This window comes from Pseudonaja textilis, chromosome 10 (genome assembly GCF_049901715.1).
Source record: "Pseudonaja textilis isolate UNSWEBS1 chromosome 10, rPseTex1.2, whole genome shotgun sequence".
Taxonomy (NCBI): Eukaryota; Metazoa; Chordata; class Lepidosauria; order Squamata; family Elapidae; genus Pseudonaja; species Pseudonaja textilis.
Window position 1 is genome coordinate 1,697,103 of NC_141999.1, and position 25,139 is coordinate 1,722,241.

At 41.7% G+C, this 25,139-nt stretch overlaps 1 protein-coding gene across 2 annotated transcripts; it reads left to right on the forward strand.

The window, feature by feature from the left end:
* The first annotated feature begins 11,434 nt into the window (after positions 1 to 11,434).
* On the forward strand, positions 11,435 to 25,107 carry BSDC1 (BSD domain containing 1). Of its 2 annotated transcripts, none has more exons than XM_026702732.2 (11): positions 11,435 to 11,522; positions 12,875 to 12,935; positions 13,874 to 13,990; positions 14,201 to 14,368; positions 14,463 to 14,517; positions 15,641 to 15,756; positions 17,698 to 17,766; positions 17,927 to 18,011; positions 19,901 to 20,425; positions 20,951 to 21,057; positions 22,583 to 25,107. In XM_026702732.2, exons 1-11 carry the CDS (start codon positions 11,512 to 11,514, stop codon positions 22,613 to 22,615), a joined length of 1,347 nt encoding a protein of 448 aa, XP_026558517.1. In that variant the 5' UTR covers positions 11,435 to 11,511; the 3' UTR covers positions 22,616 to 25,107. The 2 variants fall into 2 exon arrangements, with proteins under 2 accessions (XP_026558517.1, XP_026558516.1); XM_026702731.2 differs by having other exon boundaries at positions 11,506 to 11,733.
* Positions 25,108 to 25,139: the final 32 nt, after the last annotated feature.

Here is a 25,139-nt window from a genome sequence, read left to right on the forward strand (position 1 = left end):
ATACATTGCAACGTCCTACCTGTCAATGAATACTTCAGCTTCAACCATAAGAACACAAGAGCAAACAACAGATACAAACTCAAGGTTAACCGCACCAAACTGGATTGCAGGAAATATGACTTCAGCAACAGAGTGGTCAATGCCTGGGATACTCTACCTGACTCTGTGGTTTCTTCCCCAAACCCCAAAAACTTTAACCTTAGACTGTCTACTATTGACCTCACCCCTTTCCTAAGAGGTCTGTAGGGGGCGTGCATAAGTGCACCAACGTGCCTACCGTCCCTGTCCTATTGTTTCTTTTTATTTTTCTTATATGTATCCATGTATTCATAACTATGTTTTTACTTATACCTATTATCTTGTAAGCAATTGACAAACCAAATAAATATAAATAAATAAATAAAACACCAGGTTTGGAATGGGATACACCGAAGCCCCCTCTGCCTGTGGGACTGCTGTTCCTTGTGCTATTTTGCGTCAAAGCTTTGCTTGCCTGATAAAGGCCCCTCTGGGGCTTCTGGGATGGCGAATGCTATTTCTGGAGGAGGATGCAGCCCTCGGGGTCTCTCTCCTCCTCCAACCTCCCCCCCCACCCCGGAATTTACAGAGGAAACATGCTTAGCCAGTGAAGCATCTCATGGATTCACCATCTGCTTCCAATCAACACTGCCCAAACGTCCGCTTCCTTGCAGCTGCCCATCCAGTTATTCCAGCAGAAAAGGGCTGCCCCCCTCCACTTCTTCTAGAATGCCATTATTTCCCCAACAATGGTTCCTTTTTCCCAAAAGCGTCATTATGGAAGAGCCCGTTCTGTGTGTCCATGGCTCAGCCCTCGCAATCAATATCTTCGATCACCTTCTGCAGTTGAGCCTCTTTGTTCACAGGCGCATTTTTCTGTGGGGCCGGGGGGGGGCAGGGTGGAAGTCTTCCTCTGTGGGAGGGGGGGCTTTCGAGGGTCCCTGCCAAAGAGCTCAGGTGGGGAAAAATGCTGCAGCTACAGCAGGGCACCTTCCCAGCTGGGCCTTCCAGCTGCTACCCCCGACAGCCGTTTCCAAGCTACTCTTGTTTATCATCTGGAAAGGGGGCGAGGTTTTCAGGACAATAATAAGGAATGTTACTGCTGCGAATCACAGCAGTGGTTCATCGTCCCAGCCGTTTAATAAACGAGGTCAGCATTATTATAGCCATCTTGCCAAGGAAGGGCTCGAGGGAAGAGCTATTTGTCCTACATGAAAAACCCCAAATCACTGCCTGTTGTCCCAGGGCAGGGGAACAACCAGGTCTCTTCTCCAAAGCAAAGAAGGCCTGGACTGCGATCAGCAACTTTAGGCTTGAGGCCACTTCTACTCCCAACCCATCAGCCCCAGAGCCTTGGCCCCGCCCCAGCTCCAGCCAGGAGCAGATCAGCTGAAATGCGGGTGGTGCCTGCATATTTTGGCTGATCAATCCTTGCTATGCCACAAGCCAGCCTGCCAAGACCAAGAACTTAAAAGGAAAATGGCATAAGCCAGGGCATTGATAAACCTTTGACAGTTTAAGCATTATTTATCCTGGCTGTTCTGTTTACCCAGCAATTTAAGGATGTGACCAAGGGAAACCCAGACTTATGGAAACCTAGTAATCTGTCATGTCCTTGGTAAGAGTCGGACTCTGAGGGAGAGGAGGAACAGCGGACAGAGAGTTGGAGGTGTGTTTCCAGAGGTTGTGGAAGAGGTTGGGGAAGGGCAGAGGCTGGCTGGATAGGCAGAGGAAGAACCAGGCCCATTCCCTCTTCATCCTAGGACATGCAGGGAGGAATGGAGAAGGCAACAACTTGGCTTGTGAGAGAGGAGGCGGCCATGATCCTCCTCATTGGTTGCAGCTGGGGACACTAGTATATAAGAGAAACGATTACAACACATTGTTGCCAGAAGCAAAGTGTGTTTTATTTTGGGCTGAAGTTATTTTGGTTGGTGTCCTTCCAACAGACTGTGCCTTGTTATCTCCTTGAATTTGGTCCGTTGCAGAAATTTATCCTGGTCCGTTGCGGAAATTTCATCATTGTAGTTTGTTTGGTTTTTATTTCACCTCTATCTGCTCATTAAGTTCGGACAGTATTGCTTTCTTTATTTTTGAGTACGTTTTATCTCCAACTGAGAATTATTGAACAGTGGGATCAAGTTGAAGGCATTAAAGGACATTTATTTACATTTCGGATTTTGTTACATTTGTGTTCCACTCCGGGTCATCACATAATCCCATATTTGGAAGGTGCTTGAATTTCTCTATAATCTTATATGGCAAACACCGTCCTGTGTTGCAAATACTGGCGGTCATACACATTTCAGAGAGAATCCAGGGATCCAACTCCCATTTTAATAACCCCAGGAATGAAATGAAAGTTGATAGATGTCTGGAAAACTGACAGTTCTAACAGTTACTTCTATAGAACTGTTAAAAAAACCATTTTACTCAGTTTACCATTTGTCAGAAATAAGCTGATGCCTGCATATTATTATTTAAGAATGGTTTCTATTTTATACAAGATTTCCTTCTATTATTACTTAACTGCTAGATAATGAAAAATAAAACTGTAAATAATCTAAAGGCTTCAAGTAGGATGTTAGCACAGAGCAAGCAAGCTATCATTTTCATTTTCATCTGTCTACATACTTAGGTCCTTATATTGTTTTGTCTTTTGTCTCCGTTGAACACTTTATTTAGTCTCTGGCATGTGGAGACAAGCTGCCTTTCCCAGAAAGAGAGGCGTTAACACACAGACAACTGCTGGACAGCAGGGAACCAATGAACTGTGCTTGCCAACACTTTGGGATTCACTGGATGAAGGCTTTGTATCTACCTTAGTTAATTTTCACCACCTTTCACCTTTTAGTTCCTGGTGGTTTGATGAATGCAACCATACAATTTATGTACAGTTTACCATACAATTTACACCATTGGTGCAACTACCTGACAATTAGATCCGTGTCCCTCCCGGTTGGTAAAAGCCTCTGGGATAATGATCAGCAGATGGGTCCAGGCACTGATTAATTCTTCATTGCAGGAGATGTTCCTGGGGCCTTTGAAAGAGGCCCTGGTTAGCCCCCTCCTCAAAAAGGCCATCACTTGATCCCACTGCCTGAACAATTTTAATCCAGTTTCCCACCTTCAATTTTTAGGAAAGATGGTAGAAAAAGATGGTTGCTTGGCAGCTTTAAAGGGTCCTGAGTGAAATGGATTATCTGGACCTTTCCCAGTCAGGATTCAGGCCTGGCTACGGGTCCGAAACAGCCTTGCTTGGCTTTGACCTGTCAATGGCCTTCGGTATCATGCACCATGGCATCCTTTTGGGCTGGCTGTGGGATTTGGGGCTGGGCGGTACACTTTTGTGCTGGGTTTGGCTCCTTTCTCTAAAATGGATCCCAATCTGTGCAGATAGGAAGTGACAGATCCAGCCAATGGCTGCTCTTTTATGGTATGTCACAAGGCTCAGTACTCTCCCCACTCCTTTATTTTTTTGAAAGTTTTATTTGGGTTTTCACAAAAACAAAATACAAATAAAACATCTTTTTGAAAATAGCATGGTCCCAGGTTATCACTTCTTCATACAGACACCAAACTCAATTTCATGCTCATTTTTATATTCTATTCCATATCTTATTACCGTTTTATTTTTCTACATAGCTTTTCCCCTCTTATAATTTTCTCAAGTTTATTTTAATTATCTCATCTCAATCAAATCATTATATTTATACTTTTGTCTGTCCTGTTTCAATTTCATATTATCTTTTCTTATTAAACAAATTTTTCCCTGTAGTTAGCAATTGGAGTATGACACCTTTATATCTTTTAATTTTATCCATTCAAACTCTTATTTAAGCTTCAGTGTATACCTTTAAGATTATAGCATTCAATATAATAGATAACTTCCAATCGAATTCTGCTTGGTATATTCTTAAAATACACAGTATATTCTTAAAAAGAAAAAAATTATATATATATGTAAATAAAGCACACATTCCATTCCTATTCAATTCTATAATTAATATTAAAATCTTAACATCTTTAACATTTCTTTTCAATTAAATATCCTACTTCCTTGGGAACACTTATAAACTTTCCATAATTCTTTTTTTTTCCATATTTCTCACTTATAGTTTTATAAATCATTACTAATAATTAAAAATGTTCCCATTTAATTCTCTCAATCATTTTAATTCATTTATTTATTACCAAACGTTCAACTACATTACAGTAAATATTTTATCCATCATTTTAATCATATTTTCTAAAATTATTTCTATTTATAATATAACAATGCTATCTTATGTACCTTTGCAGAATCCCTTTTGCAATTAAATTTTCACCCATTATCTCTAAACAAGCTTATGGTTACAATCCTTATATCTTTTCCCTATTTCTCTTTTACAACTTCTTTTCCTTTCCTTCTCCCCCCCCACTTCTTCTCTCTCCCCTTTTTACCCCCTTGTCTCTCTACCTCTATTTCTCTCTTCTGTATTCCCCTCTTCTGTTGCTTTCCAATATTATACTTATTTTTTGAACTATTTTTCTTTTCTTTGGTTGTTTTTTCTAGACTTAAACCTTTCACTCTCTTTCCCCCCTTTTCTCCCCCCCCCCCACTTAAAATTATTTGATCATTAAAGATGGCTTCTTTGGGAGGGCGGAGCTGGCATCGCGATGATACGGCATGTGATCTTGGAGGTCTGAGATCGCTGCTGATATCTTTGCTCCTGGGTGGTCCTATCGGATCTAAACCATCCCGAAGAGACGGTGAAAGTGAAGAGCGCATCCTGTCAATCCCAGGGATACTGCAAAGTCCCTGGTAGATCCAGGAGAAGCTCTTCTTGCCAGCAGCAAAGAGGCAGCCATTAAAGCTGCTGAAATTGGGACAGCTCCGAAACGGAAGAGAACAGAAAGAGAAAGTGTGCCGGTTTGGTGAGAACTTTTTCTTTATTCTAAGATCTCAAAGGACACCCTAAGGAAAAGAAAGAATCTGTAAAAGTTTTGACAGAAGTGATTAAGCGGCAATTTTAAACAGGAATGTCAGAGTAATGTTTTTTTTCTCATTGCTGGATTTTCTATACACAATCTTATATTTTGAAACTGGACTGGTTTTTTCTTTTACATCTATTTTTTTCCTCCTTTTTGATTTTGTAATATTTTAGGCTAGAGGCTCCCTTTTAGTTATTTCTTTTTTAAAAAATATTTTTTTCGTTTTTTTTATTAATTCTTATTATATCTTGCTTGGAAAAGGAGGGGGAAAGTGAGAGCAAAGAAACTTTGTAACACTGCCAATTAGAGGCTTGAAAATATTCTATTTCCCTGTGACCAGACAAAGCTGAGAAAGAAAGAACTGAGACTCTTTTTAAAGGACATTCGTATTTGATAAGATAGAGGGAAGAGCATGGGAGAGCATTATTGCAGGTGCTCTTCTGGGTTTCTATCAACAGCTGGAGTCTGGTGTTGAAACAGAGGGGAAAAAAAAGGTGATAAGTTTTTGAAGAAGAGAGCTATAATAAGAGCCTTGGATAATTAAACAAACTGCAGTGTGCTCTTTTTACTTTTTCTAAGTTGTGCTATCCCTCCTCACCAGCTTTATTGTATTTCATTTTATCTTTCTTTTTCTTGTAATAACTATTTGGGGTTTTGGCTTTGTTGGAGCTTGTCTTTGTTTTTCTTTTTTTCTTTGGAAGTCCAATCTCTACGTTTGCTTTTTATTTTAAAGGAAAAGCTTTAGTATTAATGTTTTTTTTAAGGGAATAGCCTTTTTTTTTCTTCCTTTCCTGGTATTTTTGTTTTTTCATCTACCTTTCTGGTTTATTCTTATGGACTCTTTTCTATTTGAGACCTTTTAATTGGATTAAGCTGTTGAAGAACCTGAAGAATATTTCTTTTCTTTTTTTTTCAAGCCTTTTTCTTCATCTAACTACTGATTGGATTAAGGTATACAAGAACCTGAAGAAATTTTGTCCTCCCTTTTTTTTCTTTTTTTATCATTATTATTGGGCTTCTTTTTTCTACTATTTTTATTTTGAACTATAATTGGTTACTTCACAATTGGATTAAGGTTTAGAAGAACCTGAAGATTTTGAATTGCTTAAAATGAGTAGGAAATTTACAGTTCCTGGTTCTTCAACTTCTACTTCTTCCTCTCCACCATCTGGAGGACAACGTTAAATATAGACAATGTTAAAGCAAGAAAAAGAACAAGAAAAAGTGACTCTGCAGATGATTACGCAAGGAATTCAAAATATTCAAGCAAGATCAGAGAATATTGAAAAGAGAATAGAGAACATTGAACGAAGAACAGAGAACATTGAACAAAGAACAGGGAAAACCAATGAAAAAGTGGAGAACATCCAACAAATGATGTTGAAGTATGATGAGATTCCAAAAAATTGAAGAAGATAAACAAAGAGACCAGAAGATTGGAGATATTGATAATAGATTAATGGTGGTTGAACAAGATAAAAGTGGTATGTTGAGATGGGAGATGGATAGATCAGAATTCTATCTTAGATTCCAAAACGTAGAGGAAAAAAAAGGACAAAACTTAGCTGAGATAATGATAGAAATACTGGCTGAAGCTTTGAAAATAACTCAAGAGAAGATGATGGATGGAATAGATGAGGCTTATCGAGTTTTCACAAGATATGCGATGAGAAATAGCTTACCAAGAGAAGTTCACATTAGATTTACAAAGAAAGCCATTAAAACACAAATATTGCAAGTGGCAAAAGAGAAAACATCGAAATATAAAGACAAGGAGATTGTGGTCTAGAAACAAATACTCAGAAGAGTGAGAGAGATGAGAAGAGAATACCGAATCAGGAAATGCTACTTTAAAAAGAGGTGAATTATAGATGGCTGATTCCAGAAGGTTTAATATTCACATGGCAAGAACAGAGACATAGAATTGACTCAATTGAGAAAGCGGAATTATTTTATACAGAATTTTTTGGAGGGAAAGAGGAAGAGGCAGAAAAAGAGATCTCACTAATTGAATTCCAAGAGGACTGCCAAATGGCGACTGAAAAAGAAGGTGCAGCTGATGGAAAGGTGGAAGCCAAAGAACAACGTGAACCAAGATCTACGAGAGCTGCTAAACTTAACTACAAAATATAACCATGGTAGAGAAAAAACTGATTACAGTTAATATAAATGGACTTAATTCAGCCGTTAAAAGAAGGAAAACCTTTCATAAATTAGAGAAATTTAAATTTGATATAATTTGTCTACAAGAAGTACATATTAAAAAACAATATGAACAATTGTTGATACAGTCAAAATTAGAGAAAATATTTACTTCCTTGACACAATGTAAGAAAAGAGGAGTGGTTTTATATATTAAAGAGACCACCCCAGCAAAATTGATTTATACCGATGATGATGGAAGAATACTAATGGTGGAAATAATGGACAATAATACGAAAACAGTCCTGACTGCAATCTATGCTCCGAATGACAAACAAGAAGAATTCTACAAAAAATTACATATGAAAATAATTGAACTGGACTATGCTAATATAGTTATGATGGGAGATTTTAATGGAATTGTAGACAATAAATTGGACTATACAGCACAGAAAACAATAAAGCAAAACAGACAGACTCTCCCTAAATCTTTTTTTAAAATGGTAGATGAAATAAACTTAAAAGGTACATGGAGAGAAAGAAATGCCAAGACTAAACAATACACCTTCTATTCAAAAAGACATTTATCATGGTCCAGAATAGATATGATATGGATGTCAACAGAATTAATAACTAATATTCAAGAAATAAATACTGAAACAAGTACGTGGGCAGATCACAATCCAATGACAATTAAATGGAAAGGACAAAAAAGAAGATCTAGATGGATGTTAAATAATACTATTTTAAAGGAAAAAGACTTCATACAGTGGATGGAGAAAGAATTGGCTTTTTTTCTTTAGAGAAAACAAAAAAGAAGATACATCAATTCAGAATGTATGGGATACAATGAAGGCATATGTTAGAGGCTTGATAATAGAGGAATATATTATACAAGGAAAAGGAATACTATGAAAAGACTAGCCTCTCTTCCCATTTGCCAGGCTTCGGTGACAGCAGGGATTCGCTTTCTCTGCGATCCCTGCTGTGCTAGCCGTCTTGGTGCCTCCAATCCTGACAGATCTGGAGGATAAGGCTGCCCTGTTGGGATAGCTGAAGATAGGGGGGATCCGGACAGGGGTTGAGGGGTATCGCAGACCCCCTCCCCAGCCGGCAATAACCCCCTTTTCTCAAGGCGGTGGAGCGGCGGTCTCAATGGCCGCCACGAAGAAACCGGCAACTGGATTAAGAATGTGCAGGAGGAAGAAGAAGGAAGTTTTACAATGAAAGTTTTTCTTGGCTTGAACCGGGACTTTAAGGACATATCTAATACCTGGAAAATTACTATTCTTTTTGGATGCTACAATGTTTCTAATGGAGGTTCTCAGCTGGGAAGGAAAGTGTTGAAAGATAAAGTTACTCTCCCTCCCTTATGGAACTAACAAATGGACATGGAAAATCTGATCTCTAACAGAAGGTAAAAATTTAAAGCCCTTTGTTACAAGTGGGAAGGGAGAGGCTTGGGAAAAAAAAATATTCCAAGACTTTGTTGGACTTTGTAATGTCAGAAAGCAAAAGGAAAGAAGAATGCAACAGAAAGGGGAAGCCAAGAAGGCAGAGGTTTGGAGAGGAGTGGGTAAAAAGTCTAGGTGGGCCAAGAAAGAAAGGGAAAAAGGGGGAAAAAGTTATAAAGGTATAAAACAAGATGGGAAAAAGAAAATCTTTTTTAGGGACAAAGGGTAATGTATGATTCTTTACAAAAAAGGGGGGATTCTGCATAGTACACATGATAGTATTGTAGCAGTTGTATTTGTATTAAAAATAGAAAATTAGAATTTTATAAGATTTAATAAAAGATCAAAATATTAAGGTACAATGTTAAAATGTTTAATAATGAATGATTTTAAGTTTTAATAAAATATTAAAGGAAATGTTTAAAATATTAGTTTAATTATAGAGTTTAATGGGCTAATGTGTTGATTATTATAGATTTATTATTGTAGTATTTGTTTTTGAAATAGTAGAATGTACTAAGCAGAATCAGATTGGGACTTAGGTGTTATTTCGAATTTCAATTTAGGGGTATGATAGAAAGGCATCATACTCTGATTAGTGATTTCAGGAGAAATTATTCTTTTTTATATTGGGAATGAGATAGATGTAAATGGAAAAATGGACAAAAGATATAAAAATATTGTCTTAAAGTATGATGAAATATATAAGTGGGGAGGAGTTATATAGAAGATATAGAATGGTAAACAAGATAGGTAATGGTATATAAGAAGAGCATGAATTTAATTGAAGTCCATACAAAAAGAGGTAATCTGGGGCCAAGTTACTTTCTAAAATGAAGTTTTATGTTTTTTGTGCTTTATGTGTGGGTGTTTGAGAATTAATAAAATCTCGGAGGAAGGCCAGATGAGAACAACTGTAAACAAGCCAGAGGAAAATATAAATGTGATGATTGAATAGCAGATAAACTAGAAAAGAAATGTAATTGAATAAGAGTAAAGAGAAATAATGTGAAATTTGTTAAAGGGAATTTACGTGTCTATATGGAAATGGGATAAATTAGAAGAATATGATATAAAATAATGTGTTACCTGCCTTGTAAAGATTTATAATGGAAAGAAGCTTTATGTTTTTAATGTTTAATGATGTTTTGTTTTGTTTGTTTGTTGTTAAAATCAATAAAATTTGCTTTTTTTTTTTTTTAAAAAAAGAAAAGACTAGCCTCTAAGGCCTTAGAGGATGAGTATAAAAGACTTGAAAAAGAGCTACAGAAAATGCCACAGAAAAAGGACATCAAGCTAAAAATGGATATAATTAAACATAAAATGGGTCAAATAGAAAAAGAAGAATTAGCACAGAAAATTAGAGGTGCTAAACAGAACTACTTTGAAGATGCAAACAAACCAGGTAGATGGTTAGCATAGAAATTGAGAAAGAAGAAAGAATCAAGGAAAATATCGCAATTAATAGATGACCAAGGCCAAGTTTGCTATGGTAGTAAAGAAAAGAAAATCATTCGAAACTTCTATGGGAAATTATATATGCAAGAGAATATTGATGAGGAAAGAGTTAAACAGTACAGAATCCTAATTTACCTCAGATACCTAAAGAGACTGAAACAATGTTAGAAAGCAATATAACAATGATGGAGTTAACTGAAGTACTCAAGAAGCAAAATAATGGAAACGTACCAGGCCCAGATGGACTTCCGGCAGAATTTTACAAAACATTACAAGAATCGTTGAATCTTCCATTGCTAGAAGTTATGAATGAAGTTATGTTAAAGAAGAAGATACCTAAATCATGGTCAGAAGCCTATATTACACTTATTCCAAAAGAGGAGGTCGATCCATTACAAATTAAGAACTATAGACCCATTTCTCTACTAAATGCAGATTATAAAATCTTTGCTTCAATATTGGCAAAAATTATTTAAACACATTTAAAAATTTTATTCATCCTGATCAAAATGGATTTCTGCCAAAGAGACAAATTAAAGACAATATGAGAGTAATCTTGGACACTTTGGAATATTACGAGGTACATCCTGAAAAACAAACGGCTCTGATATTTCTAGATGCACAGAAGGCATTTAATAATGTGAATTGGCAATTCATGTTATTAGTGTTGGAACAGATGGGCTCTGCTAGAAAATTTATTCAAGCAATAGAAGCCATATACTACAAGCAAACGGCAAAGGTAATGATAGAGGGAGAACTGACAGACTCTATCAATATAAGAAAAGGAACAAGACAAGGGTGCCCACTATCGCCTTTGTTGTTTGTGTTAACTTTGGAAGTGCTAAACAGAAATATCAGAGATGAAAAGAATATAAAAGGAATGAAAATCAAAAAGGAAGAATTTAAACTGCAAGCATTTGCGGATGATCTGGTTTTCATCTTAGAAGACCCTTTAGAAACAGCATCAAAATTGATAGAAAAGATAGAGACATATGGAAAGGTGGCTGGTTTGAAAATAAATAAAGATAAGACAAAGTAAATTCCCTACAGTAGGGGAAAAAATTTCCAAGACCGTTTCGAGCAAATAATTTTATCCTCGGCAGCTGCCGTAACAGCTCCCAGCCGACCCGGAAAGGATCATAGAGTTCTTCTAAAGACAAGCCGTTCTCTGCGCTGGTCCTGCTACAGAAGAGGATTTTGCGAAAACAACGTGGATGGAGAATGTGTGGAAAAGATCGGCTTCTTCTGCTTGGAATGCAACGAAGGGCGTCCGCGCCATTCAGAATCCTCAACGGCCCCTTTTCTTTACCTCTGGGAGTCTGGCGGTAAAAGAAATGCCCGGAAGCGTATTTGTGATCACCGACGTCGCGGAACGGCCGGAAGCTGCGGCTGTTGCGCTTGCGGAGGGGCGGGGCTTCAGCGGAGTGTCAAAGGTCAGTAAATATTGGTGACGTCAGCGGCCAAGATGGCGGAAGGGTGAGCTTCAGCGAGATCGCCGGGGGCGGCGCCGCAGCAAAGGAGGGGGCCGGGCGGGGGAAAGGAGCGAGGGCTCTCTGGGCATGTGAAGAGCGCTCGGCCCTTCTCTCCGGGAACTTCGCGCTCCGGTTCCTGAAATGAGGCGCTGGCGCTGCTGGGAGAACCAGAGGATGAGCTGCGGGACCGCTATGGGGAGAGGCGGGGGGCCGGGGTGAGGAGGGGGCGCCGGGAAGGCGGGCTCGGCGGGGGCGGGACAGGCGCTGAGGCGGCGCGCGGAGGGTCCCGGGGCGGCTTGGAGAGCAACGCTGGGCAGCCCTGGCGGTCGGGAAGAGCGGGGTGAGGGGCTGGAGGCGCCGCCCGGGGCTAAATCCGGTCCCCTTGGCCGGCTTGGATGAGCTGGAAACGGTTCCGAAGCCGCAACGTTCGGGCATCGGCTCCTTTCTTGCCGTACGTTGACTTTAAACGTTGCTTTTGCTAGAGCAGCGTTTCTCAGCCAGGGCCAGGCTGGCTGGGGGGGATTCTGGGAGTCGGAGTCCCTCCCCCTCCCCATCTTAAAGTGGCCGAGGATGAGAAGCTTTGGGTGGGAGCAGGGCTGGCCCTTTCATGCCTGGCCCACTTCAACGCCCAGCTCAGGAATTCTGGCGGTTGAAGTCGACAGGAAGGGCCAATATTCCCCACCTCTGGGTTAGAGGTAGGGGTCTCCAAGCTGGGCCGCTTTAAGCCTGGCGGACTTCAACTCCCAGCAAAGCTGGCTGGGCAATTCTGGGAGTTGAAGTCCCCCAGGCTTAAAGCGGCCCAGGTTGCAAACCCCTGGGCTAGAAGATGGTGGTGAATCCAGTAAAGCTACATTCTCTTTCTGCCACCCAGACTAAGTTACCTGCTGAAGTATGGGCTCACGGCCTAATTTTCTTCATTGCTATTAGAAGAATTGGTGTTTATTTTGTTTGTTGCTTTTTTACACATGGCAAATTCAGGAAGCTTAAAGTTGATGCCAAAACTAGAGTCATATACAGTCAATATGACCCTGGACATTTGTATTCCCATCGTCTTTGAATATTATTAGTTGATATTCTGCTTTTCATAGCTGTGCCGTTCAATTCTAATTGGCTCTCAAGTTTTGTTAGCCACTAAAAGAAAAATTAATGTTTTAATATCTGCTATTATTTCATATTTTTTTTAAATCAAACGTTATACCAAATAATAATAATTGCAAAAATAATTCATACAAGATCCTGGGATATGATTAGTTTAGGATTGTTGAAGGTGCTCCAGTGGACAGGATTCAAGTAATCTACCAAATGTTAAAACATAGTTAGCTTTATATTCACCTTTATATGTTTCTCCTGTAATAGGGAAGATGGAGGCTGGTGGAGGAGCTGGCTACAGCAAAGCCTTCAAACTGTCAGAGAGAAGGTAGGCAGAATTTTTGGAATTATGCAATAAATAAAGAGCAACTTTGGGGGTGCTTCTTAATTTTGAAGCATATTGATTGTTTGAATCCTTTGTTGAAAACAGTTATTTTTAAACTTCTGTATTACTGGTCAGTCATTGGTTTTGTGGGAAAGACTTTGCTTTTGTTCTTTGCATTGGAAAGGGCTGGGATAGGAGTCCAGACTTGAAACTGGATTTTCTGGCAAACTGCTTCTCTCCAATTCTCTTACCTCCTCTCTTTTCCCCTCCCCCAAACTTCCATATCAGTTTTAGAATTAGTCTGGCGTGCATGTCAGAGTGTTGGACTTAAAACAATGAGATGCCAGTTGAAATTCCTGTTTGTTGACAAACTTGCCAGGTGGCTTTGAACAAGTCACCTGCCTTTGCTTCATCCAGTATGCTATTTAATAGAGATTTACTCATGTTGTTATGAATCCAGTAATGACTTTAGGCTATTTTGGCTTTTAAAGGCTTCCCCCATCAATTAAGTACAGTTTAAAAAATTACCCAGAACTCCATTTTGTTGCTGGTCAGATGCTTAACTTTAAAACATTAAAGTAGAACATGCTTTCTTGGCTGGAAATGCTGTTCTCCATTCAGAGCATAAATCTTGGAATTGTAATACACGAGCACCAATTAGGCACTATTATTATTAATTTGAGTCTTTTTACAAACTGGATGGAAAAATATAATTTTACTTAATATATGGGAAAAGAAACTGTGTAATAAAATAACTGAGGCCATCAGATATCTAGCTTTGATTTTTTTTAAAAAAGATTCCTCTTACTGGTCATGCCTTGGAGTGATCAGGAATTTGTGGGTCCACATTGCCATTTCCCTGCACCTCCTTGTTTAAGTAACAGCAACTGTGCTCTGACTTACCACACACGAGCCAGTGCATCCATTCTCTCCCTCCGCAGTCCTCAGAGGCCTTGGAGTTCATGAAACGCGATCTGACAGAATTCACTCAGGTGGTCCAACATGATACAGCTTGCACCATCGCTGCTACTGCCAGTGTGGTCAAAGAGAAGTTGGCTGTAAGTAAAGGGTCTCATTACGGAGATGAAGGGGTGCATAGCAAGGGGAAAATACTGTCAGAGTTTCTTTTGTTTTAGTACATTTTTACCAAGTAGACTTTGTTTTGCTTTGACATAGAACCTCACCCTTGGTAAAACTTTGTAGGATTTTACCATTTCTGCTTCCGGTGGTTTAATTTTGTTTCATTGTTTCTTTTTGTGTATGTAAAGACGGAAAGCTCTTCGGGGACAACGGAAAAAGTGAGAAAAGGACTCTCCAACTTCTTGGGTGTTATTTCAGACACTTTTGCACCCTCCCCAGATAAGACCATTGACTGTGATGTCATAACCCTGATGGCAACTCCATCTGGGACCACAGAGTTGTATGACAGTGCCAAGGTACATGGCAGCCCTCCCAACCCTAAAATTGAGCCCTCCCCTCTACTGTGAATGCCTTTTGTTCATATAATTTTATCTGTCTCTTCTCTTCCAGGCTCGGCTCTATAGCCTTCAGTCTGACCCTGCCACTTATTGCAATGAACCTGACGGTAAGTGGAGAAGTAATCAGAGGCAGGGAAGCTCTGAGAGGGACATTATATAGAATGAAGTCCTCTGGACAATAGGGAAGTCATCTACAAGATAATGAGTACAGTTGCTATCATGTTTTTATGTTCATAAAAGCAAATCTTTCAAGTGTACAGGCTATTACAAAAATCAAATCTCTAGCTCTCAGGTCTACAATAGAAAGATTTAAGCAGAGCCCGGCAACAGATGAGAGACTGGCAGGTGTTATTATAAGGGGAGGCCGAGACTCATTCAGCCACAACTGATCCAAGTATGTTTGGATAGCTACAAGGAAAGTTATTCATGGTAAAAATCTGAGAAATTTGTAAAATAATCATTGCAAGTGAGATCCAAGTTGCATTTTAAGCAAACTGTAAACTTTGGTGTGTGGGTGGGTGGGGGGGAGGGCTTGCTATGTTTTTCCTCATTGCTTTCCATTTGCCTGACCCCAGTACCTTCCACTCCAATTCCCTGAACGGTTTCCTGGCTAGGAGATCAGAAAATAAGAGGAAATTGGCTGAGCTGGGAATGGTGCGGGGCTTGCTTGACTGCCTGTTTGCCTCTCCCATCACTTGAGGGCAGAGAGGGACAGTGTCCCACATTCCCCTTTCCTGCAGTAGTGGTGGCATGTGAACATTGCTCTTTAGCACTGAAGGTGATGGTATATTGTTTTCTGTGGTAGGCTAAGCATGCTGGCAAATTTCTCAGGAAGGAAGGCTAATAAATTAGGATGTTTTATTTTTGGAAATAAAATATGGAGTATAAAATGCTTGTTTGCATATGGTAGTTGTGGAATTCACAGTACATCTCGGTCTCCCATGCCGCCTCTTTCTAGCATGCTTCTTTAGAACCTCGATTTGATCCATCAGACCCTTCTTGTCTTGTTATTTAAGACTGTAGCTTCCCAAACAAAGGAGGAGGATTGGCTTTGAGAAGTCCTTGTCCGTTGATCAGGAGGCAGGGCTGTGGCCACAGATCGGGCTTCGTCAGTGCAGAAAATGAGATTTAGTTTTATGGGCCGAGGAGGCTTTTGTGATTGTGGCTATTATCCTTGTTCGTCTTGGCATAGCTGTGGTGGTTTGGTGGACGTAGTATTTTCTCCTGCAGGACCACCTGAACTATTTGAGGCCTGGCTTTTGCACTTCAGCTTGGAGGAGAAGAAAGGAGAGATATCGGGGTTGCTGGGAAACAGCCCGTCGATCCGCTCCCTCTACTCCAAAATGGTAAGCTTGGCTCCATCTTTCCTTCAAGCCGATGTAGAGGAGTTTGTTGCTTGAAAATATCTCTGGCACTCTATGTTCCTTTGACTTGTTTAGCAGCTTACTGTGTGATATGGAGGCTTCTCTGAGACAGGCATTTTCTCAACGTTTCCTTTTATTAGAGTAGTTATCCTGGCACATCTGGGAGTTCCAGGTTTTCCCTCAGTAAATCAAAATCCAAAACCCAACCCCTGCACCCATCAGTCCATCATATGGTCCAATCACCATCTCCCCAACAAGAGACATCTCTTCAAGCACTCCCCCTCCAGGTGCAGGAATAACATGACTTTAACCGAAAAGAAGAATGCTATTATGTCTAACTACCAACACTAAAAATTCCCCTCTCCTACTTTCCCAGTGCACAGGAATGTGGCAGTGTGGAAGCTTCTGGTATTAATACGGTTTCCAAAGCTGACACCTTGTTTTTTTCCCTTGCCAAATATATTTTAATATTGTTTTATTTAATTCAAAATGTTTTTATCCAGTTTTATTGGTATTGTTTACCAATAAAACTGGGATCTTCATTTTTATGGTGGCTACTCTTCCCATCAACGATAGATGTAGATTTTTCTACTTCTACAAATCTGTTTTAATTTGTTGTGCCAATTTGTAATAGTTATGTTCTTGAATAGTTACACATCTTGCCATTAGTTGGATTCCTGAACATTTAACTTTCTTGACTATCCATATATCTATTTTCCTCGTTCTTTTTTCTGTATGTCTGTAGCATTTTTAACTATTATTTTGGTTTTTTCTTTATGTATTTTCAGTCCTGCAACCTCACCATATTCTTCTATTTTCCTATTTAATTTAAATCATTTTCTTGTGTGTCTTCCAAGATAAAGACCAAACCATCTGCAAATGTCTGTAATTTATATTTTTTACTTCCATTCTTTAATCTCTATGTCTTGTCTAATATTTTTATTTAGCACTTCCAATGTCAATATGAATAGTAAAGGAGATAATGAACATCCTTATCTTGTGCCTTTTTTATATTAAAATTATCTGTTGTATCTCCATTTACCATCACCTTTGCTCTTTGTTAATGGTATATTGCCTTTATCATGTTAATAAATCACTCACCAAAGTCCATAGATTTTAATTGTAACAACATAAATTGCCAATTTACGTTATCAAATGCTTTCTGTGCATCTAAGAAGATCAACACCATTTCTTTTCCAGGATGTGCTTCATAATATTCCAGTGTATTTTAACTCCTTCTCATATTTTAATCTGTCTCTTAGGCAGGAAGCCATTTTGATCTGAATGTATAAATTCATTTAGAAACCTTTTAAGTCTCTCTGCCACTATTGAAGCTTATATTTTATAGTCAGCGTTCAGTAAAAATATGGGCCTATATTTTTTTATCTGCATTAAATCTGAGTCTCCTTTTGGAATCAAAAGTATTATTTGCTTCCATCCACAAGTTTGGTACCTTTTCATCAATCAATCATTATAGACTCCCAACACTGATAGACCTAAAGTATCTTGTAAACATTTGTAAAATTCTGCCGGCAGCCCATTTGGTCGTGGTGTTTTATTATTCTTTTGTCTCTTGATCACTTCTGACAATTCCATCATTGATATTCATTCATTTAACATAGCTTTTACTTTTTCTGGTACTTAATTTTCTCTTCTGAAACTTTTTCTTGCTCATTCAGCTTTTCATAATTATCTTGAATTATTCTTTTTTTAATCCTCATTTTGGTGGTATAAAGTTCCTTTCTCATCTACCAGCCTATATGCAAACTTCTCTGTGTCCTTTGTCCACTCATGGGTCATCCCTTGGTTAATGCACACATCCATAAAGGCGGGGTTGCAAGTGTGGCTTTTTTGCATTTTGGGTGAAACGAAGGCAATTGTGGTTTTGGAAAGTTTACGCTTTTCTCCCTCTGATGGCCTTAGGTGCCTGTGGCCGTCTCCCACTCGGAATTCTGGCAGCGGTACTTTTATAAAGTCCACCAGCTGGAGCAGGTGAGTGTGCCGAAAAGGCAGGGCTTTGCCCAAGGAGGATGGGTTTTGCCTGGCAGCTGTGGTTGTGGGTGTATACTCACTCTCTTGCTCTCTGTCCCCGTTTGGCAGCAGTGCCGGTCAGACTGTTGCTGATGATTGTGTGTCTTCTCTGTCATCCCAGGAGGAGCTCCGGAGGGATGCTCTGAAGCAGCGGGCAGAACAGAGTGTTCACTCAGAAGACCCAGGATGGGAGGAGGAGGAGGAAGGTAAGGGACCCATAAGTGCTGAACATTCCCTGAAAGGACCCGGTCCTTTCGGGACTCCTGGAGGGAGACTGCTGCAGGAAAGTCTGCCCCATTCGGAGATGCCCCTGATGACTTCTCTGCAGATCAAGGAAATGGAAGGATAGAAGGCAAAGGGTGTGGGGGCGATTGTGGTCGGCATCAGCAGAGAGAGGCCAGGTAAGATACTTAGGGTGCAGCCTGCAAAGGGGTGGCCCTCCAAAGCCAAGAAAAGGGCTCAGGCCTCCAGGGAGCGACAACAGCCATTCAACGTTGGCAGGATAACCTCGTCAGTGTCTTAATGCAACCAGGAACGCGGAGGAAATGCCTGCTTCAGAAAGGTTCTGGTTCTGGGGGGCTGCAAGGTATAGATGGATCTTCTAAGCAACTGTCCAGCTTTCCCTTTAGGGGCACTCTGGGCCTCTCATGATGCCACCCAAATGAGCAGAGCTAACCTTTTGAGCCTGTTTGAGGACAGTCGCTGGAATTGGAAAGTAAAGTAGTTTTGTCCCATAAAATTCCCCCTTTCTATACCAAAATTCTGTGAGGGTGCTCACTCTGCTAGCTGCGCAACCCTCCTTATGGGATTCTCAAGCAGCATCGATGTTAATAGTGTCCTACAAAGGTGTCCAGCAATTCATTGAGTAATGACGAAGGCCTGGTTTGCAAATCATATGCAGACATCAGTTGGCTCTTGACTTTATGAAATATGTGAATCTCTTTTGTGAGGGGCTTAAAATTAGTATTGATTCCTGACAATTGCCTGAATTGGTTCCTGCAATTTTCTTATCAAGATTTTATTTTGAATTGACTTCTTAGGACTGAGATAGAATGAATGTGCCAAGGATTGTCCCAACTGGCTTCATGCCCCGAGGCTGCCTCGTGGATGTTCCCTTAACCTCTCATTCCCCCTGACTGGCTCACAACCCGAATCTCCATATTAGCTACTGTTAGCTATGTTTTACACCAGTGTAGCTTCTCCAGTACACCCCAGTTTTATAAATCTTGCTCTGGTGGTATGTCTGAAGGAAGCCAAAACTCTGGGTAGAATCAAGGAAAATACCGCATTCACCTTGTGGTTTCAATTATAAAGGCAGGCAAATTTGGTAGTTGGGCGGGGGGGGATTCCTTTCATTGCTTGTCATGACTCCCAAGAATTGCCTGGTCAGAATTGCCTCTAAATGTAGCAGTGCCCCAGGGTTGGAAGCGGCAAGGGAAAAGACGACACAGGTCATGAGGGTAGAGCCAGGAAATACTCGTGTCAGACTTCTTGCTTGGAATTAATGTGTAAAATTAAAGGTGCCTTGACATTCGGAAGGTATTTAAGGTCAGGAGCCAAGGGTAGAGAAAGGAAAAAAATCCTATTTTCTGCTATGTCCAGGGAAGATGATGCTATCACTGGAGCATCATGTTGGTAGTCCTTGGCTTACAACCATTCCACTTAGTGACTATTTTAAGTTACAGTGGTACTGAAACAGTGACTTAGGACTGGCATTCACACTTCGACTGTCACAGCATCCCCAGGTTATGTGATCAGACTTTGGCAACAGGCAGGTATTTGGGATTGTTACCGTGTTCCAGACTCATTTGCAACTTCTGACCATCGAAGTCAGTGGGGGAAGCAGGATTCGGTTTAACGACTGCATGATTCGCTTAATAACTGCAGTCATTCCCTTACCTGTGGCAAAAACTTTGTGAAATCGAGCGCTCCTAACTTCACCGCCAGCTTGCTTAATGAAGGGAATTCTGGTCCCATTTGGGTTTGCAAATCAAGAGCCGCCTACGTTGATGCACCTCCTTTTGCTTTCCTGACGTGGTTTCCTCCGTCATCAGCGCTGCTTCTTCTTCTTCTTCTTCTTCTTCTCTTGACACAGAGGAATTTCTTGGGTCCTTTTCCTCCTCCCCCCAAGCTGTCATCCAGGCAGAGTCTTCCCAGCCTGCACTGCCGGCTTGCCCCACCTTGGCAGCAGAAGCCGTTCCGACCCTGGAGGCCTTGGTGGAGATGTGGGCCCCTCTGAGCCCCACCCCAGCAGAGGCGACCCCCTCAGAAAGCAGCGAGAGCATCTCCCTGGTGACCCAGATCCCCAACCCCGCCGCTGGGCCAGCCTCCCCCTTACAGACTGGAGCCCCCCTTGCGGGAGCTGGGGACAATTTCCGGAAGCCGCAGGAAGCTGGCAGAGATGAGCAGGGAAGCTCCTTGGCCAAAGCAGGGAAGCCTGCGCCGCCTCCTCTGCCCGCCCCGGAGGCCAAGGCCTCTTCCGAGCAGCCCAAGGAGTGTGCAGAGGGCAAGTCAGGCAGCAGGACAGAGACTCTGCGAGAGGACGCACCTCTGGACTTACGGCTCTTCGAGCTCAATTCGGACAGCGGGAAGTCCACGCCCTCCAATAACGGGAAGAAGGGTAAGCAGCTGGAAACCTTCCACCTTTTCTAAATATATGTGGTTTTCAACCTATGACCGTGATGGAGCCTGCCCATCTCAGTTATAAAATGGGCCATAAATTGAGCCACCTATGCGACAATTGTGTAACCTTTTTTTGTGGTGGTCATTAAGCAAATGCCATAGTCCCTAAGCAAACCAACTGGTTTTCTGTGGCCAGTTTGGCCCCAAAACAGAAGTAAAAGCTGTGGTAAAGTCTGGTCACGCACCCGTGTGACCTCAGGTGGTCCTAGTGGTGGTGGGAGCACTCGGGGCCTGAGACTGGAGGAGACACAGACTGCCAAGAAGGCGAGAAAGAGAAGTAACGGCTGGAATTGTTTCAGTGCAAGATCCCTTTCGGGCCAGGCTGCTGCATTTGAGGAGGCTGCTTGTCAGCGGGGTTTCCATGAAGGCGACACCTGCTAATCGTTGCATGCAAAGGTTCAGTGGCGGCTTGCTCAGAAGCTTTTGCAGCTGAGCCCGTGTCGTCTTTTCCTTCCTGTTTCAGGCTCGAGCACAGATATAAGCGAGGACTGGGAGAAGGACTTCGACCTGGACATGACGGAGGAAGAGGTTCAGCTGGCCCTTGCCAAAGTAGACATCTCTGCGGCGGAGGTAAGCGCTCAGGGATAGTCCGATGCAGCTGAGGAAGTCCTGGGGAGAGGCGTAGGCTTCCATCACACCTTCTGTTTGCTGGGCCTTAGCTGAATGGAACAAAATCCGTTTGGCATTTGACACGTAAAATCTCATTAAAGGGCTTTTGGCTAGCACAGGCAAGTCTTTCTCACTTGGGCCTGTTAATTTGAGAGTTTAGTTATATGTAGGATGTCACAAAGCAGCATTTGTTCAAGTTCCCATTTTACTGATGAAGCACTGAGGCTGGGAGTGTGTCAGATGACTCTCCTCTAAGACACACCAAGAGAAATGTGACGTTGACATACCGACTGTCCATTTCTTCTCTGGGTTCTTTTCCCCACCGATTATCTGGCCGTCCTTTAGGGAAAGCTGTATGTTGGATGGCAGCCTTGAAGGGATGTTCAGAAAAGATTTTGGGGGGCTCCCACGTGTTTCTGTTAACAATGGAACTTTATTACATTGGATACGTTGTTTGGGTAAATCAGTATTTCTGAAACTTTGCAACTTTCAAGATGTGTTCCTGAATTCCCCAAACAATAATAGTTTTTATAAAGGAAAGCAGCCATGTGCCAAAAGCAGCTCTTGGAATTTGCTTCTGGCCACCAAGAACCTGGACTAGCCAAGATCAGAGCTGCACATTTCAACATTCTAACAGTCCCACCCACCAGCCTCTCTCCGCCCTTCTTTTAGTCACATGGTGATTCAGTTATATTGGCAGACTCAGGCTGAGGAGTAGATGGCTGTTCCTCTCTGTCAGGACAGTATTGCAGAAACTCTGTGGGTCTGGGGGAGAAAGTCTAATGCCCAGTGGGCAAAGAAGCTCCTCCCTCAAGAAAAGCAATCGGGGTGTGTTTGTATGTTCCTCTTGCAGCTTTAGTACAGAACAGTTGAGCTAAGCGACACCCAGGCTCCTTGCTGTCTCCTTGCTCACATAGCAAATACTCTTTCAGTTTCCAAACAGCCCTCAACTCTCACACACTGACAGGGCGCTAGCCAGATGAATACCGCTGGATGCTGGTAGGCAGAGGCAGAAATTTTTTCCCCTTATTTTCCTCCCCAAAAACTTAAGTCTGACCACATCGTTTCATAGTGAAGCACAGGTATCGAGCGAGTTTAAATATAAAAGTAAGTTCAATACAGATGAGAAAGAGTTTTGGATGAATGCATGTATCTGTTCATCTAAAAATCTTTTTCATTCATATTGAACTGCCTTTTATATTGAAATCTATGCTCCTAGTAAACACTCTGATGGGGGAATAATATTTCGAGCAGGTACATCAGTGAAGCTGAAGTGTGGGCAAGATAAAATTACAGTCTTTGTTTAATTTACCTTGGCTTGAATGACAAGTTGGCCAACCAGTTTAACTAAAATGCTTTAAATGATCATCCATTCTGGTACATTGTGGAATTCCTGCCAGGTTTCCGCTCGATCTCTTTGTACCCTCTTGTCTAAAATGACACCTTTGTTGAACGCTCTCTGTCTCTTTCTCTCTCCTGTTTACAGATGGAAGACGAAGAATGGGAGGACTGGGAATAACAAGGGCCTTTGTTCTCCATGGGCTCCTTGGACTCAGCCTTGACCCTCTCCCCCCCCGCACCCCACCATCCAGTGTGAATTAAACCGCAGACCAACTGGTTCCTTTCTCTCCTGTAAAAGTGTTTTGGGCTGGCTACACTTCATCTCTGTCCTCCTTGGGAACTTGGCCCAGGACTCTTGCTCAGATCCTGATGGGCCAGGTTAAGCTGTCCAGTGGGGCTGCAGAGCAGCGGCCTCTTTCCAGACCGTTCCCTTCCCCGGGCACCATGGATCGGGATCATTCTCTCGCTTCTTTTGGCATTTTAGAGTGGATTAGTATGGGGTGGGATGAACTATCCGTTCGAGTGATCTTCGCAAATAATTAGGATCATTCCCCCTGTCTCTTTTCAGTCTGATAGCTTGCTAGCTATGCTATGTTGTGTGTCTTGAAACCAACACAACTTGTAAGGATTTGCAGGAGCAAATCTCTTTGCTTACCTGCAGTCTTAAGAAGAAACTCTGCAAGACATTTCTGGCTCCTACTGACCTCCCCACCCCACCCCAAGACTCATAGTGCCTGGTTTGTAATTAACTTTTGCATAAATGAACCCATCTCTCTTCTCCTGCCCCCAAATGTAAGCTGGTCCATTTTTCCTGGGAAGTGAAGCACTTTTTACAAACGAAATTATTGTTCTGAGGCCTTCCTCATATAATCCCATCTTGCATAAATTCCAGTTATGGAGGGGAACGGAGGACATCCCTCCTAGGTTGTCACAATCATGGCTGAGATCTATGCAAGGCCCCCGGTTAGGGGAGTGGCACAGCCCTTGAGCTCTGCTCTACAGCGTTGCTTGGACTCAAGTATCCCTTGCCTCATTAGGAGGAGGCGCCCTGGATCTTCCTGGAAGCATCTTCGTTTGCCAAAGCTTTGTAACTGTTTGTCTTCCTCTTGCATTGATGCTGTTGGGAGCATCGGTAGATCCTCTTCTATAGATAGAAATCCTTGGGAAGCAGCGTGCTTGTGTGTTGAAGAGTTTGGGTTGTTCTCCACACTTGTCAAAGATACTTTCTCATCCACATTCCTCTAAATAATCATCTGTACAGGCGTCTTCTCTTTTTTTTAGGGAAAATGGGGGGAGGGCACCTGCTTCAGATTTAGCTATTGCTGCCTTGCAATGGAGTCTGACTACGAATGAGTCTCATTTCAGAACTCATCATGCTTTTAAAAAAATGGGTCCAAAAGGCACATTTATCTGCTTGGGATACATCAACAGGTATTCCTCAACACACCCAACTAAATTTGAACAGAACCTGTGCTGGCTTGCTCATTGAAGTGGGCCAAGATCCCGCATTTCTCTTTCCTCTTTCTTGTTCTAAGCAGCAGTTGAGAGAGGAAACCCCTTGAGAAGGCGACTCCATGTGCAGGGTCAGGAAAGGGAACATGGAGCCTGTGGAAGCTCTCGGGTCTCGGAGTCCCTGAGGTGTTTCTGATAAAAAGACTGGCTTTTGGGGCTCCCCTGTGGCACCACATCGTGAAAATCAGTATCTGTCTGAAGGACAATGGATTTAGGAGTCAGCCCTGAAACTAGAAGACATTAAAGAGGAGGAAAGATTTCCAAATTGGTCATCCATGGGAAATATGAGCAGGGATTTGATTCAGCCAGTGGAAGGAGGCTTACTCTGCACGCAGATGGCCGTCTGAAATTGAAGGAGTGCGGATAGATGTATGACGATCGTGAACCTGGCTTAGTCTGAAGAACTTTTGGCCACTCTGATTTAAAATGACAGCTGGGAGTGAGCTATGTGGCAAACCAAATGAAAACTTGCAGCTCTGGAATAATTTTTGTGTTTAAGAAATGAAGATATTTTGCCTTGTACAAGGGCCAGTTCCATCACACTCTTTAGAAAAGTGCTCTTTGGATATATCAAGCAGCTTTCTGGATCAGGAGAATATTTGTCTTGAAAGGAACTCTGGTGATTTCTCCTAAAGGGCTAACCAGTCAGGGTGTCAATAGGCCCATCCAGACTAGGTCTCGTTACTGGATGGTCTAGAAGAGCTAATAGGTAAATGAGCGAGAAGGAGGGTCCTTAGAAAAGCAGCCCTCTCTTCTCAGTGTTGGTGTTGATGGGACAGAACAGTCTAGAGCAGCGTTTCTCCACCAAGGTTCTGTGGGCTGGCTGTGCTTCGATGACACAGGCACCCCGAGATGCTTTGCCATCAACAGGGAGAGGTTCCCTTTTGTGGCAGGTTGCTGAAGTTGGGAAAAGTTGCTCTGGGATCTCGTGTTGGTGCTGGGAGACATCCGAGAGCTCCGGTTTCATCATAATTACTTTATTTTCTTTTTCTTAGTCGTGTGCAATATTATTTTTAAATTATGTGGTATCTCCCTGGACTGTTTTCTAGCTGGGGTGAACAAGTGACTCTAACAGCTGTTAGTTTTGTAATTATGACTTTCTCTTCACCTTTTACAGATTTGCCATTAATGGCAATTAAAGGAATTCTACAGAAATGACTTCATACTGGTTTTGTGATTTTTTCCCCCCA